Below are 18,325 nucleotides of genomic sequence, written 5' to 3' on the forward strand. Positions count from 1 at the left end.
TTCAGATCACCCCAATTAAAACTTTAGTTTAGCTGTATTTTAATTCTAACATACCAAATTCTAATTTTCTGCTCTGATTGCTCTTGTTGACTTATCTTTGAAAGATGTATTCGCAGCGGCGAAGCCTAGAGATTTATTTAGCAACATGCCAATGTTGGCACCACTTAACGTGTTGATTGGTTGTATTATCAGTAGCAATGGAAAATAAATTACTATTAAACTATTATTGTCCTTGGCTGACAAAACACAATATTTTGTTGTTCTTTAAATATGAAACAATCATGGATAAACATGGAGAATAATGCTAAGCGGAAAGCATGATGGGGTAATTTTTATCTTAAGCACCTTCACAAAAGCGTGAAGCTCTAAAGGACGTTGAACATTGCGACTGGGCTGAGGACCATCCCGTTCTCTCTCTCTCTCTCTGTCTCTGCTATTCCCTCAACATATTTCTGAAACAATTTGTCTAATGTGGTTTATGGAAATGCTGCTCATTATGGCTGGGAAAAGGATGTTTTTTTGGCTCAGCAACACACCGGGGACCACTTAGAACCTACACAAAATGAACTTTCATATTTTGAAGTTGCATCCAGCACCTTCAGCAAGGCAGCCAAGAGAGACACCAGGGTGATGCCAACATGAAAGCATCTGGTCCTGCCAATGAAAATCTAATGTAATGTACTTGGAATAGAACGGGATTCTTTGACATTGTATCTGGATGAGCAAATTCAGAACGGTGGCAACAAACATCCGAATTGGGGTTTTTTGCATGTCAGGCTGAACAACTTCACAGAGGGCCTGGGCAGCAAAAGATCTGGAACTCTTACGGTGTTTATTTAGCTGCCCTGCTGACTAAAGAATGCAGGTTCTTTGATGTATGTCAAAGAAAAACTAGGAGGATTCACTCAACACTTTTAAAATAAATTCTTACCTAAATGAAATTACACTGCTAATTAGTAGACATGAATGGTTCACTATCAAGAGATCTTAACGGCAAACTTATGCTGACTTCTTTCTTCTTGCCCCCCCCTTCTAATATTTTCTGCTTCAACCTACAGAAAATGTGAGGCTTTTCTAATCTTCTATACTTCTATCTTCTATACTTCATCTCTAATCATCATTGGATACTGTGACTAGGAGTGGTAGCAATTGAAGTTCAACCATATCAGGAGGTCCACCAGGATACTAAATTTCTCCACCTCTTTCTCCTCCTCCAGCCAATTTATGATGAAATTTTAATTTGGGGATCTTTTTATCCCATAAAGCAGAACCTTCCTCTCTTGGGGCTGCAACCTGGGACTTTGAAAAATATCAACTGAATGTTCTGTAAATTTAGATTTTTTTAAAAATAAAATAAATAAATTTATGTACATTTCCTAAAGTTTGTGTGGTTAAAAAGCAGGCATTTTTTTCTTCTTCTCTGCTGCTATTGCAGCAACAGTGATCATAGAAAATCACAAGTGATAAGAAAAGAAAGAAGGGGGAAAAAGGAACATTTACCTGGAAGGATAAAACTGGACTTTCAAACATGTCAAGGATGACCTCAAGAAAAGGAAGAGAACCATCTGAGATGAGGGCTGTGCTACCCTTCTCTGTTTAGTGAAGTCCTCTCCATATTTTTTTATTGTTGTTTGATTTGGGTTGGAAAGTAGAAGCCTTCCTATCAGGAGTGAAATCAACTTACCTTTGCTACAGGTTCGCAAATCTGAGCATGCACACAAATGTAATCACCTCCGTGCATGCACAGGACCTTCTGCGCATGCGCAGAGGGCCAAAAACAGGATGTGATGACATCCTGGAGGATGGGTGGAGCCTACTACCAAGTGTGCCTGCAAAGATAAGTAAAACAGCAAGGGGGGGGACCTCGCTGTGCCACTGATTTAGATTAGCTAAAAAGCATGAAATCTGATGAGACTAGCTAACATAAATAATGTGTCACAGCTGATTGTCGGAAATACCGGTTTGCCCGAACTGGTAGCATTTTTTTTTTTTACAATCAGTTTGGGTGAACCAGTCTGAACCGATAGCATTTAGCAATAGCAATAGCAGTTAGACTTATATACCGCTTCATAGGGCTTTCAGCCCTCTCTAAGCGGTTTACAGAGTCAGCATATCGCCCCCACAGTCTGGGTCCTCATTTCACCCACCTCGGAAGGATGGAAGGCTGAGTCAACCTTGAGCCGGTGAGATTAGAACCGCTGAACTGCAGATAACAGTCAGCTGAAGTGGCCTGCAGTACTGCATCCTAACCACTGCACCACCTCGGCTCTTCTATTCTAGAATAGAATTCTATTCTATTCTATTCTATTCTATTCTATTCTATTCTATTCTACCCTACCCTACCCTACCCTATTCTATTCTAAACAGCTTCCTCTTCTGGAAAACAATTTACTATTCAGATGGTTGTTTGTTATATCTGAACTTTGCTTCTAGTAGACTCCTGTAAGTCTCACAAGATCTGGTGATCATAGTTTATTCAGACCTAGGCTGATTTGTTTATATTGGTTCTGTATTCTATAGGGATAGAGTCAAGATCATGTGAAGCATTAATATCCCTTTATAATGCCTTGGTAAGACCACACTTGGAATATTGCATCCAGTTTTGGTTACCATGATGTAAAAATATGTCGAGACTCTAGAAAGGGTACAGAGAAGAGCAACAAAGATGATTAGGGAATTGGAGGCTAAAACATTTGAAGAATGGTTGCAGGAATTGGGTGTGTCTAACAAAGAGAAGGACCACAGGTGACATGATAGCAGTCTTCCAATATTTAAGAGGCTGTCACAAAAAAGAAAGGGTCAAAGCATCTGAAGGCAGAACAAGAAACAATGAATGGAAACTAATCAAGGAGAGAACCAACCTAGAACTAAGAAGAAATTTAAGCAAGAAAAATTAATCAGTGGAAAAACATTCTCCAGTGCTACAACACTGGACATTTTTTAAAAAAAAGAGATTGGACACCCATTTGAAAAGATATAAAGTTTCCTGCTTCAGTAGGGGGGTTGGTCTAGAAGACCTCTGAGGCACCTCTTAATTCTGTTATTCTATTATTTTCCACTCTTTGCATAGGGGCATAGGTTTGATATTGCGAGCTAACTTTTTAAAGAGAAAGATGGCACACAACTTGACAGAGGGAAAATACTTTCAGTGCAGCCTAAAATATCCCTCATATTACTCTTAACACCTGAAGCTTTTATGCCACATGGATTTCCAGGCTCAGATTGAAGTACAATTCACTTTTCTTGGTCTCTCCAATTACTTCCTTTTTTTTCTTGAACAGCTTATGGAAGGAAAACATTCACATGCCTCTGAAGGGGCAAAATGCTTTCTCGGCTGATCTCAAACCAGAATGATTTCCCCCAAAAGTCCACATTTCAGCATTAAATAAGCAAAAAATCAGTGACACATGGCAAAGGAGTCAAAAAAGTCAAGACAACAGCTTGGATTGCATAGCTGTGGCCCCTGACACCAATGGAAAAAAAAGGATTTAAAAAAATCCAATCTGATTTACCTGTGTTAAAGAATCTTACATGGGTTTTATCTTTTTTATATTTAATTCTACTTACAGTGGACTTTGTAACTTTTAATGTGTTTTGATTATACCTTTATATTTGTATTTTATTTTACTCCCCTTATAATCATAACTTCTTTCCTTGCATACATGGGAAAGTAGATGGCAATCCTAATAAGATTTAGGCATCTGTTTAAAGCATTACTACTAGTAGCAATAACAGTATTATCTCATTTCCTTGACTTTATATCTGTTTCTAATGCCCATAGTTGTTTTTAAGTCTTCCATTGTTTTTAGCGAATTTCTATGCATAAATTGTCTTACAAAATGTTCAACTATTTTGTTTGTTTGTTTGTTTGTTTGTTTATTTATTTATTAAATCGATTTATAGGCCACCCAATCCCGGAGGACTCCGTGCGGAGTCTGAAAGAAATCAATTGATTAATCAATATTACAGTTTGGCTATTCTGTAGAATTCACCCAGTGAAAATCATATCATATCATATCATATCATAACATAACATAGTATAACATAACATAGTGTATGTTTGTGTGTGTGTTCAAAAAAGATAAATGACTTCTTTGAAAATAGTTTTCTATTTTACTGTAAAGCATGGTGTAGGTATTATAGAATAATTCCTTTGTATTTTGCTTTTTTTTAAATCAAACTTTAAAATAAAACAAGGTTAAAGTCATAATTTGAACTGGCCTACCCCCTTTTTGTTTCTAACTACTATTTTTAAATTGCCAATAAATCATTTAAACAAATCATTTGAAATCTCTCGATAACGCTATTTAACCAACCAATTCATTATTCTGTAAGTCATACCTACCCAAGTAAACAACAGTAAAGAACCTGTTAGCTTTTCCCTTTTATTAACATCTCAAAAATACCAGATAAAAATTGTGGGAATAAAATTGCAGCTTTTGTTTGATTTAATGTTTGCAAATTATCGTGCAGAATAGAAACTTCCCACATTCAAACACAATCATTCTTTTGTTTTATCTTCATGACTTCATCCTTCAGACTACATTTAAACTGTCACATCATTAGCACTTGTTTTGTTTATAAAACAAATATGCTTCTATTTTACAGAAGATCTTCAGATTATTAAGAAGTGAAATTTATTCGGCATTCCCAGCTCTGTATACACACATATCATTACGTATAAACCATGAATTAATAATAGGACGCTGAATTATTTTTAGTTGATCAATTATATTACTCTAAGAATGAATTGATGCGTTTATTGATTACACTTAAATTCATTTGCAAATCATTAACAGAAGCTAAACATAACTCCAATTTAAAGCCCACCAAAAGTATGAACACAAGACGGTTTAATAAAGTGTAGCTGCTCTTTATTGCTAAAGAACGTCCTATCTCCTCACTATCTTCTCTTTCATTTCCTGAAAAACAGAATTAAAGTTTATTTCTCACCCTAGTTGGTATATCTGTTGATGTCTTTATATCTAAAATTGGGAGTGGATCCCCCCCCTAGAATATCTTCATCATAAACTTTTGCTTTGGGGGTTTCTGGGGACCACCAAGTCAGTGACACCTCCAATTCCTCCCTTAGCAAGTTTTATTTGCTTCCAAATCCTACCTGGAAAACATGCTCCCAATGTAAAATATCCATGTGGTAGAAGGCAGAATGCAAAGTCTTTCAGCTGTTTATAAGACACTAGTTGATAACTTGGCATTGCCCAGGTATTTATTTATAGGGGGGAAAATGTCCAGCCAAACGAAATTTCTAATGTTGGATTTTCCCCCTTACCAGAGGGAGCCCCCTTGTGGAGTACTGTGAATCCATTACCACGGCAATTCTACTGTGCTGCACAGTAGAAGTCATTTTAAGGCACAACAGGTTATATCTTAACAGAACACACACCCCAAGGGGTGTTAGGGGTGTCTTACTCCCCACAGTATTTGTTTCCAGAGGGTAAGTATCTGTGTACCAAGTTTGGTTAAATTGCTTGAAGTATTCCAGAGTTATGCCTAAACACGCACATGCATGCACACACACACACACACACACACACACACACACTTAGATAGATAGATAGATAGATAGATAGATAGATAGATAGATAGATAGATAGATAGACAGACAGACAGACAGACAGACAGACAGACAGACAGACGATGTCTAATGTGTTTATCTCAGTCATCCAGATCATGGTTGTCCCAAAGGTGGCGAGGTGGCGCAGTGGTTAGGGTGCAGTACTGCAGGCCACTTCAGCTGACTGTTATCTGCAGTTCAGTGGTTCTAATCTCACCAGCTCAAGGTTGACTCAGCCTTCAATCCTTCCAAGGTGGGTGAAATGAGGACCCAAATTCCACTCCTGGCTGGCCCCGCCCACCCCTCCCCTCCTCGGAGTCTCCACGCAGCCCATTGATCATGCCAAGTAAGTGCAGAGCCTGCACGGAGGCTTGGGGAGGTTAAAAACAGGCCTAATGGAAGTTCCAGAAGTCCAGAAATGGGACTGTTTCCGGCCTCTGGAGAGCCTCCAGAGCCTGGGGGAAGCAGTTTTCACCCTCCTGGAGAGTGAAAAATGACCCCCCTGCTGGGGTGCAGGAGGCCGACTAAAACACGTCCACCATGGCCACGCCCACATAGCAGCTGGGCATAGACCCTTTGCTAACATTTTTGAAGCCCATCCCTGGATGTTTTTCACTGCATGGTAAACTGCTTAGAATTGAGGGCAGGATAGCACAAGGAAGGAAGGAAGGAAGGAAGGAAGGAAGGAAGGAAGGAAGGAAGGAAGGAAGGAAGGAAGGAAGGAAGGAAGGAAGGAAGGAAGGAAGGAAGGAAGGAAGGAAGGAAGGAAGGATTTTTTTTCCTGCAAATCTGATTTTAATCTCAACTCTTGACTACCAGAGAAAAAAAAAAGGACCCCCATGGTCATAGCAATAGCAATAGCAGTTCGATTTATATACCGCTTCATAGGGCTTTCGGCCCTCGCTAAGCGGTTTACAGAGTCAGTATATCGCCCTCACAGTCTGGGTCCTCATTTCACCCACCTCGGAAGGATGGAAGGCTGAGTCAACCTTTGAGCCGGTGAGATTTGAACCGCTGAAGTGCAGTTAGCAGTCAGCTGAAGTGGCCTGCAGTACTGCACTCTAACCACTGCGCCACCTCAGCTCCTGTTGCCCTACCCAGCAATGGGGTAGCGAATCCATTACTGCAATTTTGGAAGCCCACCCCTGGCTCTAAGTGAAATCATATTCAGATAGTCACAAGTTCTGAAAAGCTCTCAAAAGAACCACAAAATTTTACTTTGACTGGAAAATTTTAAATTTTCCAGGCCTGGAAGCATACCACAAGTAGAAGAATGGACCAACTGCCAGTGAATCAGAGTACCTCTGCCCTGCCTTGATATTCCCCGTTAGAGACCCTAAGTTTGTTACTGCTGCCTTCAAGGACATTTCTATCATCAGAATTCTCTTTTGTGTGTGTGTGTGGTGGTGGGGAATGGATGGCCAGGTGTCTCCCTTGGCTAACGAAAGTGTTCTCAGACAGGAAGCTGGAGAGAACTTTGCCAAGTTAGGGGAATTCTGGCTCGGCTTTTGCTTTGCGGTTCAATTTTCAGCTTCATTTGGATAATAAGATTGAATTAGGTCTCTCCCTGTGTAGGGCTAAATAATAACACAGAAACAATAAATATCTTTTATCCTTTCTCAAACCAGCTATTAATTTTGTACACCTCTCATGTCTGGAATCTTACAAATTTATGAACATAATTACGCTCCCGTTTTTCATAGAGAGACATAATGCTATTTTTTTATGGTTTATTATTATATTAATCTTTGATACCCCAATCTACCTGAATCTATTAAAGTCTTAATGTGGTGCTCCGTAGTCTTACAGGACTTTAACAGTATAAACTAAGCTTCCAAACTACTTTAAGTTCCCTACCTCTCTTCTCTCTCCATCCCTCCCTCCCTCCCTCCCTCCAGTGGTGGGATTCAGCCAGTTCGTACCAGTTCTGGAGAACCGGTTGTTAACTTTCTAAGCAGTTTGATGAACTGGTTCTTGGAAGAAATCATTAGGGAAGAGAACCGGTTGTTAAATTAATTGAATCCCACCACTGCCTCCATCCCTCCCTCCCTCTCTCTCATTTTGTCTCTTTTAATACTAAACCTTCCTTTTGACAGCCCTGTAATCCCTTAATTCAGGGTAGAATTGGAGCACCTGGCTGGAGCTGAGAGTTTATTGGCCGGATGCCCTTCCTGGCATCACACAAAGTTCACAGCAGATTTTTTTTCCCTTTGCACCAGAGGTGGGTTGCTACCGGTTCGGCTGAACTGGTAGTGGCATGCTGGCCTGGGTCGCAGAACCAGCAGCAATCCAGGCTAGAGACGCCTCTGAACCAGTTCCCCAGTTACCGTCATACATCTGTTCTGCCACAGATTGTCCAATTGTTCTGCTGCAGAACAATTTCTATTGAACTGCGCATGCGTGCACAATGTACATTCAGCGCACACAAGCGAACCAGCAGTAACGCCGGCCAGAACTCAGCCCTGCTTTGCACCCTAGGAGAGGAAACTTTTGCCACTACCTAGGGTGGAACTCTCAAGACCGGTGTCTTCGAGGTCACCATGCCCCTCTCCTGTCGCTTCTAATACTAGTAACATGAAATTATATTCATACTAGGAGGGAAGTTCCTAGTTTATACTTAGTTCTTCTTTTAAAACTAGGGAGGTATTGGAAAGTTTTATTTGGAGTGTTATGCTCAGCTATTTGCTTCATCCTGGAATCAGATGACTGTAAAAAAAAATCCATCTAAGATAGGCAAGATCCATAAATGTGCAGGTAACTTCCCTAGGGATTTTTCTGCCTAATATCCCCTGTGCTTGCTTAAAACTTCAAATCCTTCCTTGGAAATTTTGAGAAAACCTAGTAACTCCCTTATCTTTATCCTCAAACACATTTCTTTAAAACCCAAATTCTTAAAGCAGCTTTTTATTAAAGGCACATTTCTGCAGGTCAATCAATGCGGTTCACCCACAAAAGCGCGAACGACAAAAGCGCGCGTGACTAAACCGCGGTGACAAAACCGCGAGTTCTAAAGCACGCCGATGAATGAGCGCTGAAGCGCGCCGACAACAGCGCGCCGATAGAAGCGCGCTGTAACCCTAACCCTAACCTTAAACCTAAACCTAACCCTAAACCTAATCCTAACCCTAAACCTAACCCTAACCCCAACCCTAAACATAAATCTAACCCTTACCTTAACTTAAATCGCGCTTCTGTCAGCACGCTGTTGTCGGCGCGCTGTTGTTGGCGCGTTGATGACATCGCGGTTTTAGCGACGCGGTTTAGTACCCTCTGTGAAGTTAAGGATGATCCCTGGGAAACTTTATTGTTCAACAGAGAAGACTCTCCAAAGCCTCAGCAGCACATTTGCCCACGAAGCCTATTTTATAAGTGGCATTTTTTGTGGATTTTTAGACCGGTGAAGGTCTAGAGGTGAAGACGCTCACCTCTTGCTTGGAAGGTTCAGAAGTTCAATCCTAGGCAATGACAGATGTTTCTTTATCAGGCCGCATAGAGGAAATATCTACTGTGAACTCCATGTAGGTGTCAAGAAGTGTGGCGGCCAGTAAATGCTCATCAACATTCCGTCACCCCAACTCCACCCCGAATAATGGAATTAAAGAGTTGTAAAAAGAAAAAAAATAAGTGGATTTGAAAAATTCGTTTGATCACGTTGCTGCCTTTAAATAGTTCAAATGAAGGAAGTGTTAGTTGAAACGAAAGACATCTGTTCCCAGCACCTTTTTATTTATTTTTTTGCCTTGCTCTGTGGCGACCTACCTGGATATTTGTCAGGAGGGTTTCTATGGACGACAATCCATCAGGAAATAGAAAAGGAGATGGGAAGCCGGGAGGAAGAGGTTGACCGTGGCCAGTTAGCGAAAGTTTGTCAAGGCTGTCTCTTGTGGTTGGTGTGGAAAGCGGGGTCTCATCTGTATGTGATTGAAACAAAAATATAGAACAAGTTACGCTTGTCTGTTTTTATTAGACTTCAGTAATGGCTTCCCTAGTGATTTCCAGAACATTTATTGCAAATTGGTTCCTGCTATCGAGAGAAAATGCTTTCTGCTGAATTTTCTTTAATGAAAAAGCAGTGGAGATACAACCAGATAGCATTAATGAGTAACTTTATAAGCCTTTTAAATGCAGCCTCTAATGAGACTGAGTTTACAGTGCCATAGAATCTTTTTAAAACTAATATTATCTCACACATACTTGTGATAATATATTTAGGCTGGCTTTATGGGTAAGTTCCCAATTATCTCATTTGAGCCTGCGCACTGTCTGTGTGGACAGTGGAATGTTTCTTGCTATGATACATATTTTACACGGACTACTTATGATTTATGTTCAAATTATTCTGTGCGTTGACCAGAGTCAACTATCTCCTTCATCAACAACAACAAAGTGAATACTCTTCCTCAATTAAGTTTAGGTTTTATTCGACTTGTATGCCACCCTATTCCCGAGGGACTCAGGGCGGCTAACAAAACCAAGGTGGGGGGGGGGGGGGGGAAGGATGATACAAAAAGGAAAACCACAACAAAAACAAAACAACAGTACAAAACAGTCTAAAAGGTCTCAACACGCATACCCATTCGAGTAGGGGATGGGACTCAGCAGCCCCAGGCTGCTGCCCATTTCTGAAGAGATGATCTCCATTCCAAGAGACATCTTAGAGATGTGAACATTTTGGTCTCTTTTTGCCCTACAACATATTCCAAAGTTGTGTTCAGAATCTGGAAATTAGGAATTCCACTTGGAATAGATACTACCAAGCTTTCGTTTTTTCTGAATACGGACTCTTGTTTTTCATCACCGTGTAAGAATTTCTACAATTAAATGATGTTTATACATAAAGAAAACTACAGCATGGTTCATCTAATGAACTAAGAAAAAAATGTCAGTAAAAAAAGCCAACTAAGAAATCTCAAACTCCCCAAAGAGCTGCTGATTCAGTTCTACCGAGGAATTATTGAGTCTGTCATCTGCAGCTCCATAACTGTCTGGTTTGGCTCTGTAACCAAACAAGACAGACATAGACTTCAATGGATAATTACAACTGCAGAAAAAACAATTGCTACCAACCTGCCTTCCACTGAGGATCTGTATACAGCACGAGTCAAAAAGAGGGCTGTGAAAATATCTACAGACCCCTCACATCCTGGACATAAATTGTTTCAACTCCTACCCTCAAAACGATCCTATAGGGCATTGCACACCAGAACAACTAGACACAAGGACAGTTTTTCCCCAAATGCCATCACTCTGCTTAACAACTAATTCCCACAACACGCTCAAATAATTTACTAAGACTGTATTACTATTATTATTCCCTTCCTTCCTAGTATCTATCTCTTCCCACTTATGATTATAACCATGTTGTTTGTATCTTTCAATTTATATTGTTTTATTTGTTTATTAGTGTGATTTGATAGCTTATTAGTAACCTTGACTATCAATAAGTATTGTATCTTTTTATTCTTGATGAATATGTTTAATTCTCCTTACGTACACTGAGACCATATGCACCAAAGACAAATTCCTTGTATGTCCAATCACACTTGGCCAATAAAGAATTCTATTCTATTCTATTCTATTCTATTCTATTCTATTCTATTCCATTCCATTCCATTCCATTCCATTCTGCATTCCAATGCATTCTATTCTATTCTATTCTATTCCATTCCATTCTATTCTGCATTCCAATGCATTCTATTCTATTCTATTCTATTCCATTCCATTCCATTCTGCATTCCAATGCATTCTATTCTATTCTATTCTATTCTATTGTATTCTATTCTATTCTATTCTATTCCATTCTATTCTGCATTCCAATGCATTCTATTCTATTCTATTCCATTCCATTCCATTCCATTCTATTCTGCATTCCAATGCATTCTATTCTATTCTATTCCATTCCATTCTATTCCATTCTGCATTCCAATGCATTCTATTCTATTCTGTTCTGTTCTGTTCTGTTCCGTTCCATTCCATTCCATTCCATTCTGCATTCCAATGCATTCTATTCTATTCTATTCTATTCCATTCCATTCTATTCTGCATTCCAATGCATTCTATTCTATTCCATTCCATTCTGCATTCCAATGCATTCTATTCTATTCTATTCTATTCCATTCCATTCCATTCCATTCTATTCTGCATTCCAATGCATTCTATTCTATTCTATTCTATTCTATTCTATTCCATTCCATTCTGCATTCCAATGCATTCTATTCTATTCTATTCTATTCTATTCTATTCTAGTCTAGTCTAGTCTAGTCTAGTCTATTTTATCTGAAAAGAACTTCAAGGTTTCTTCCCTATTTTTCTTGGCAACAAGTTCAGATAGGAGGTTCTTGTTGTAGTTTAAAATAATCTTCCTTATAAAATTCCAATACAAAGACAATAGATAGTAATGGCAGTCTTGACAGCAGCAGTGATGGCAGTAATTTATTTTTTCAAAGAGTAATTTGGGGAACTGTCCTTCTGCTTTGCAATTTGTGGGGAAAATATTAAAGGTAGAGAACTGTGGGAAAACCTTTAAACAGGAAAAGGAATAATTAAGTTATAACTGCGGCTAGCCTAGGACGCCAGTTTTTCCAATGTAATGCATTTTGATTGTTTTCTCTAAAGTAGCTGTACTTTTTCCCCTCAGTCTTCTGTACTTCACAGAAGACTGAGGGGAAAAAAGATTAACATTCTTGTTTATACAGAAATAGAAAAAAAGAAGAAGAAAGAAACTCACGCAAGAAAGCAGTTCTTCTGAATTTTAATAAATATATAATCTATGCTGAGTTACTGCTAAACACCAATCCAGTGCAGCTGTTTAAAGTTTTGTCTCATTTTTGGCCTTCTGAGGAATGAGCAAGTGTTTTAATTTTGCAAAATAAAGTGTTGTTAAAAAGAAGATGCAGAGTTTTATGCAGGGGTGGGCGGCTGGGGCTTTGCAGAGGTTTGGGAGAACCTCTAGCTAGATTCTGTGCAGTTTGGAGAACCCCCAAATCCCATTCCTGGCTGGATCCCCGCCCACCCCGCCCCTCCCAGGAGTCCCCACGTGGCCCATTTTTGGTGCAGATAAATGCAGGGCATGCACGGAGGCTCGGAGAGGGCGAAAAATGGGCCTACTGGATGTTAGGGCCTATTTCCTGCTTCCAGAGGGCCTCCGGAGCCTGGAGAGGCCATTTTCATCCTCCAGGAGGCTCGAGAAAATCCTCCTGAGCCCGGGAAGGGCAAATTATTGAGGATTGAGGGTCGGAGAGAAGACGCGAGAGCCTGGACTTCAAACAGCAAGGTTTATTTGCAGAACGGAAGAGATGACAGCGATTCAAAAGGACAGAATCCGCGCCAAGGTATTTATATGCGGTTCATATAGCGGGGAACCAATAGGAGGCCGGGTACTGTCCAGCAACTGCTGACGCAGTACCTCGGCCAATCAGAATGGGTTGGCTGGCTAGCAACAGGCTATGTTGCGTCCCAGGCAATCAGGGCGCAGCATAGGCTGTTGCTCGCCCCTTAGTAGATTTATTAATATATAACACAAATAAGCCTCCCCCCCTGCTGTGGTGCAGAAGGCCAACTTGGCCACGCCCCCCCCCCCCCCAAATGGCCACATGCACACAGCAACCGGGCAGAGAACCCCTGCTAACATTTTTGAAGCCCATTCCTAGATGTTTTTTAGTGCATGGAAAGCTGCTTAGAATTGATGGCAGGAGGGCAGAAGGAAGGAAGGAAGGAAGGAAGGAAGGAAGGAAGGAAGGAAGGAAGGAAGGAAGGAAGGAAGGAAGCAAGCAAGCATTTTTTTTCTGCAAGTCTGATTTTAATCTCAACTCTTGACCACAAGAACCAAAAATAAATTTAAAAAGATCCAAATTACATCAAGAGAAAGAGCGTTGGTGATAGAAGGAACTTCCCATTCTTATTTTGCTTAAGCACAGTGAAAATGAGACCACAAAGGGACCTCTATCACCAATCTCTATGATATTCTGTATTTTCCCACTACTTTGGGGGGGGCACTTATTTAATATCTCGGGGTTCATCTGAATATTTTCAGTGCTTTTATATCAAAGCTGCCAGCCTTGTTTTTGCTTGAGAGGTTTTTAACTGTTGGAACCATACCTACCATTAAGAATGTTTCTGTATAATGGAGAGGGCGGGAGAGGGAGGGAGAGGGAAAGGGAGGGAGAGAGAGAGAGAAAGAGAGAGGGAGGGAGGGAGAGAGAGAAGGAGGGAGGGAGGGAGAGGGAGAGGGAGAGGGAGAGGAAGAAGGAGGGAGGGAGGGAGGGAGGGAGGGAGGGAGGGAGAGAGAGAGAGAGAGAGAGAGAGAGAGAGAGAGAGAGAGAGAGACATCCTTTGTTTTTCTCTTAACTCTCTTCTGAGTGCCACCAAGTTTAAAACCAGGAAATACTTGTTCCTCGTACACATGTAATGAGTCCTGTCTGAATTCAACATTCTTTTTTATACAATTGCTAACCGAAACAACAGTAGCCATACTGACCTATAATGTCAGAAGAAGGGACTGAACTCAAGTTGAACTATTTTGATGAATGTTTAACTTAAAGACAAATAATCTTTCATAATGCGACTTTGTGTGTGTGTCTGTGTGTGTTTTATATCCTGCATGAAATAAACTCCGGGTGAACATATTTGAAAGAAAACAAATGCATATCTCATATACAGGAAGAGTGGCTATTTGTAGATGCGAGATAAGCAATGACTGAAAGAAACTTGGGAAAAAGTCCTGTTTTTTTTTTTTCCTAAAGGAAAAGACTCCGTATTGTAAATATGAACTAATTAAAAATAGCACAACTGTCTTTAAACAGAGCAGTGCCATAACCTTGCTTCTAGCAAATCATTAACATGGTGTGAGAGATGAAGATGCTTAATTCCTTTTGCATAAAAACAACCAAAGGATACCACATGTTCTCAAAACCTTTGTCTGTATCCCTAAGCAATGTTTGTTTATGACATAAAGTTTCTCACTGATCTTTCCCATCCAGACCATCCCCGATGCCCAGAAAGACTGCAGAAGAAGGAGGAGGTGGGAAATGTTCACCCTTTTACTGATGGAATTGCGCCTATAAGGGGAGTAACAAGACCAGATCCATCCCTTGAGGTAAATTATCTTGTAGTCCTCGACAAAAGGCCCCAATTGAGCCCAATACTCTTGCTGTTAAGTGAGACATTTGTTAAGCAGGTTTTGTCCCATTTTACGATCTTTCTCAACAAAGTTGTTAAGTGAAACATTGCCATTAGCAATGACATAGTTGTTAAATGAACTTGGCTTCCCCATGGACTTTGCTCATCAGAGGTTTACAAAAGTTGATGCCATGATCCCAGGCACTGCAATTGTCATAAATACAATACAATATAATAGCAGAGTTGGAAGGGACCTTGGAGGTCTTCTAGTCCAACCCCCTGCCTAGGCAGGAAACCTTATACTGTTTCAGACAAATGGCTATCCAACATCTTCTTAAAGACTTCCAGTGTTGGTGCATTCACAACTTCTGGAGGCAAGCTGTTCCACTGATTCATTGTTCTAACTGTCAGGAAATTTCTCCTTCATTCTAAGTTGCTTCTCTCCTTGATTAGTTTCCACCCATTGTTTCTTGTCCTACCCTCAGGTGCTTTGGAGAATAGTTTGACTCCCTTTTCTTTGTGGCAACCCCTGAGATATTGGAACACTGCTATCATGTCTCCCCTAGTCCTTCTTTTCATTAAACTAGACATATCCAGTTCCTGCAACCGTTCTTCATATGTTTTAGCCTCCAGTCCCCTAATCCTCTTTGCTGCTCTTCTCTGCACTCTTTCTAGAGTCTCCACATCTTTTCTACATCGTGGCGACCAAAACTGAATGCAGTCTTCCAAGTGTGGCCTTACCAAGGCATTATAAAGTGGTATTAACACTTCAGGTGATCTTGATTCTATCCTTCTGTTGATGCAGCCTAGAACTGTGTTGGGTTTTTTGGAAGCTGCTGCACACGGCTGGCTCATATTTAAATGGTTGTCCACTAGACTCTAAGCTCCCTCTATGAGTCAGTTGTCAAGTATCTGAGTTTTGATCATGTGACCTCAGGGATGCTGCAATGGTCATGCGAAAAATGGTCAAAAGTTATTTTTTTCAATGCCTTTGTACCTTCAAACAGTCCCTAAATGAACTGTTGTAAGTCAAAGTTTATCTGTATTGTATTGCACGGCCCATATTCCTACAGAGGGTTTTGAACTGAGACAGCCATTCCAACTTTTCAAGCTCAAAACTACACTCTAACATGCAAGAAGCATGTTTGCTGATTTTTGAAATGTAGCATGACTTTTATTTAATTAGATAATTTCAACATTTAGAAAAACTTGGGATGCCAAGTTACTCAACCCCAATAATCCAACCACCAACCTTTCAACCTACTAACTACCCTTTTTCTGTCTTTGAGCAACAGCGTGGTCTATCTCGATTAGCAATTGTAATGTTTCTACACAGGTTGCTAAATTACAAATATATTTTTCAAGGGAAATAAAAGAACAGGACTTCTGTTCTGTTCAGAACAACACTTTAGAAGTTGGTCTTTTCTAATCTTCTTTCCTCCTATAAAACTTCCTTCCTTCCTTCCTTCCTTCCTTCCTTCCTTCCTTCCTTCCTCCCTCCCTCCATCCATCCATCCTTCCCTTCCTTCCTCAACTCTAAGCAGTAAAACCATCTATTCCCTCCTTTCTGCCTTTCCTTAAGTATCTATCCTCTGCAAGCTAAACCAAGCAACTTCTCCTCAGTCACTATATAAATCTTAACATTCCTCCCTTCATCGAAAAGATGCGTAAGAAGCAAGGAGAGAAAAAAAAGAAGCTTTCCTTTCATCGTAGAAGTTAAAATTTGATTATTTCCTAAGCTGTTGGAATACATTCCATAACACCAAGATTACAAAAGCTGTTTGCAGAGATATTCACTGATGCGGCTAAAAATCACAATTAAATTTGAGGCAAAGGTGGAGAGACATGGATATAGTCTTTCATGCAAAGAGTTCATTACCAGACCGAATCTAATAGTTGTGCAACAAAGTGTTTTTACTGTAGTTTCCATTTCACCACCCATCATTTACCATATCCTGTCGGTAGTTGGAATAAGCCCTTGGAGCAAGGCAATGACTTCTTATTCCACGGAAAGGTCAGGCATGTTCTCGGAAGTTCACACTTTTGTTTTGAAGTACATTATTAAAAACCATGAATCAGAAGAAGATGGAAAAGCTTTTCCAAGCTTTTAATATTTTCTTTGGAGAACTTCCAAAGCAGCAAAGGTTGGCCGTTTCTAATCTCTAAAGTGTGATTAAGGTAAGACACACAAAAGCACAATTCTCACCAAGACAGTTGTGAAATTGGCACGTGGCTGAGCAGTTTTACCTTTCGTCTCCAGAGTTTGCAATTTTGCTAATAGCAGGTATATAGAGATACGTGTCTTTATGTAGTCTTCAATCCGAATACAAAAACATGATAAAGTAAGATGTAAGGGCCTCGTGATTTCTGCTTAATTTTAATGATGCACCCACAATGTCGAATAAAGGGCAAGGAACACAGATTTTTGGTTCCGTCTTTGAACTGAGCTTTATGAATGTAATTTTTTTGACATATGCTGCGTTGTCAGTCTTAGCAAAGAATTATTCACTCCAAAACCAACCCTTGGGGAGAATAAAAAAATTGAGAAGAACAGCTGGTTTTTCGTGAATCTCCCGTGATGAGGACGTATTACTAATTCGCAGAAAGTCCTACGGATGGTGGGTGCTGGTTTTTATTTCGCTAACCTCATTTCAAATGCCAGGGGAAAGGTTAAATAAACCTTTACATTATGAGATTCTACCTAGTATATATTTATTACTATTAATAAAGGTACTGTATCTTGATTAATGATATAAGAGCCGAGGTGGCGCAGTGGTTAAATGCAGCACTGCAGGCTATTTCAGCTGACTGCAGTTCTACAGTTCGGCTGTTCAAATCTCACCGGCTCAGGGTTGACTCAGCCTTCCATCCTTCCGAGGTGGGTAAAATGAGGACCCAGATTGTTGTTGGGGGCAATATGCTGACTCTATAAACCGCTTAGAGAGGGCTGAAAGCCCTATGAAGCGGTATATAAGTCTAACTGCTATTGCTATTGCTATAAATGTCTATTCAGGTTGTTAGAGGTAACCTTACTAGCCGACATTCCAACAGGCCAAACAATAAGAAGAAACAAGTCACCGCAGTACAGAATAATTCAAGTAATAAGATTTTGAACTCCATTCAGGAATTTGGGACATCTGATTCCCGCAAATTATGATTTAACTCTTTGTACTGTCATATTTAGGGATGTGGTGGCTCAATGGATAAGACGCTGAGCTTGTCGATTAGAAAGATCGGCAGTTCGGCGGTTCGAATCCCTAGCGCCGCATAACAGAGAGGTTCCCAGCTTCTGCCAATCTAGCAGTTTGAAAGCAAGTAGAAAAAATAGGCACTAGGTACCTTTGGTGGGAAGGTAACAGCGTTCTGTGCACCTTCGGCATTTAGTCATGCCAGCCACATGACCATGGAGATGTCTTCAGACAGCGCTGGCTCTTCGGTTTTGAAATGGAGATGAGTACCGCCCTCTAAATTTGGGAACGACTAGCACATATGTACGAGGGGAACTTTTACCTTTACTGCCCTATTTGATGTCCCACTCACTCCCCACACACACACATGGCAAGAGTTGTACAGGTGTTTATTCAACCACCACCCCCAATAGGTCCTCAGAAAACACTCCCATTGCACAAGTTC

The 18,325-nt window shown here is 40.3% G+C and overlaps 1 protein-coding gene across 3 annotated transcripts in view; it reads right to left on the reverse strand.

Annotated features, from left to right (window-relative positions):
* Window positions 1–18,325, reverse strand: part of DACH1 (dachshund family transcription factor 1) — a 380,923-nt gene that overhangs the window by 30,225 nt on the left and 332,373 nt on the right. For all 3 annotated transcript variants that reach the window (XM_087726454.1, XM_087726452.1, XM_087726453.1), the window contains one exon: window positions 9,335–9,486. In XM_087726454.1, coding sequence (XP_087582580.1) covers window positions 9,335–9,486 — 152 coding nt within the window. The remainder of the gene's footprint in view (window positions 1–9,334; window positions 9,487–18,325) is intronic.

This window comes from Thamnophis sirtalis, unplaced genomic scaffold (genome assembly GCF_051295495.1).
Source record: "Thamnophis sirtalis isolate CommonGarterSnake01/CBP01778 unplaced genomic scaffold, rThaSir2_p1.2 scaffold_12, whole genome shotgun sequence".
Lineage (NCBI taxonomy): Eukaryota > Metazoa > Chordata > Lepidosauria > Squamata > Natricidae > Thamnophis > Thamnophis sirtalis.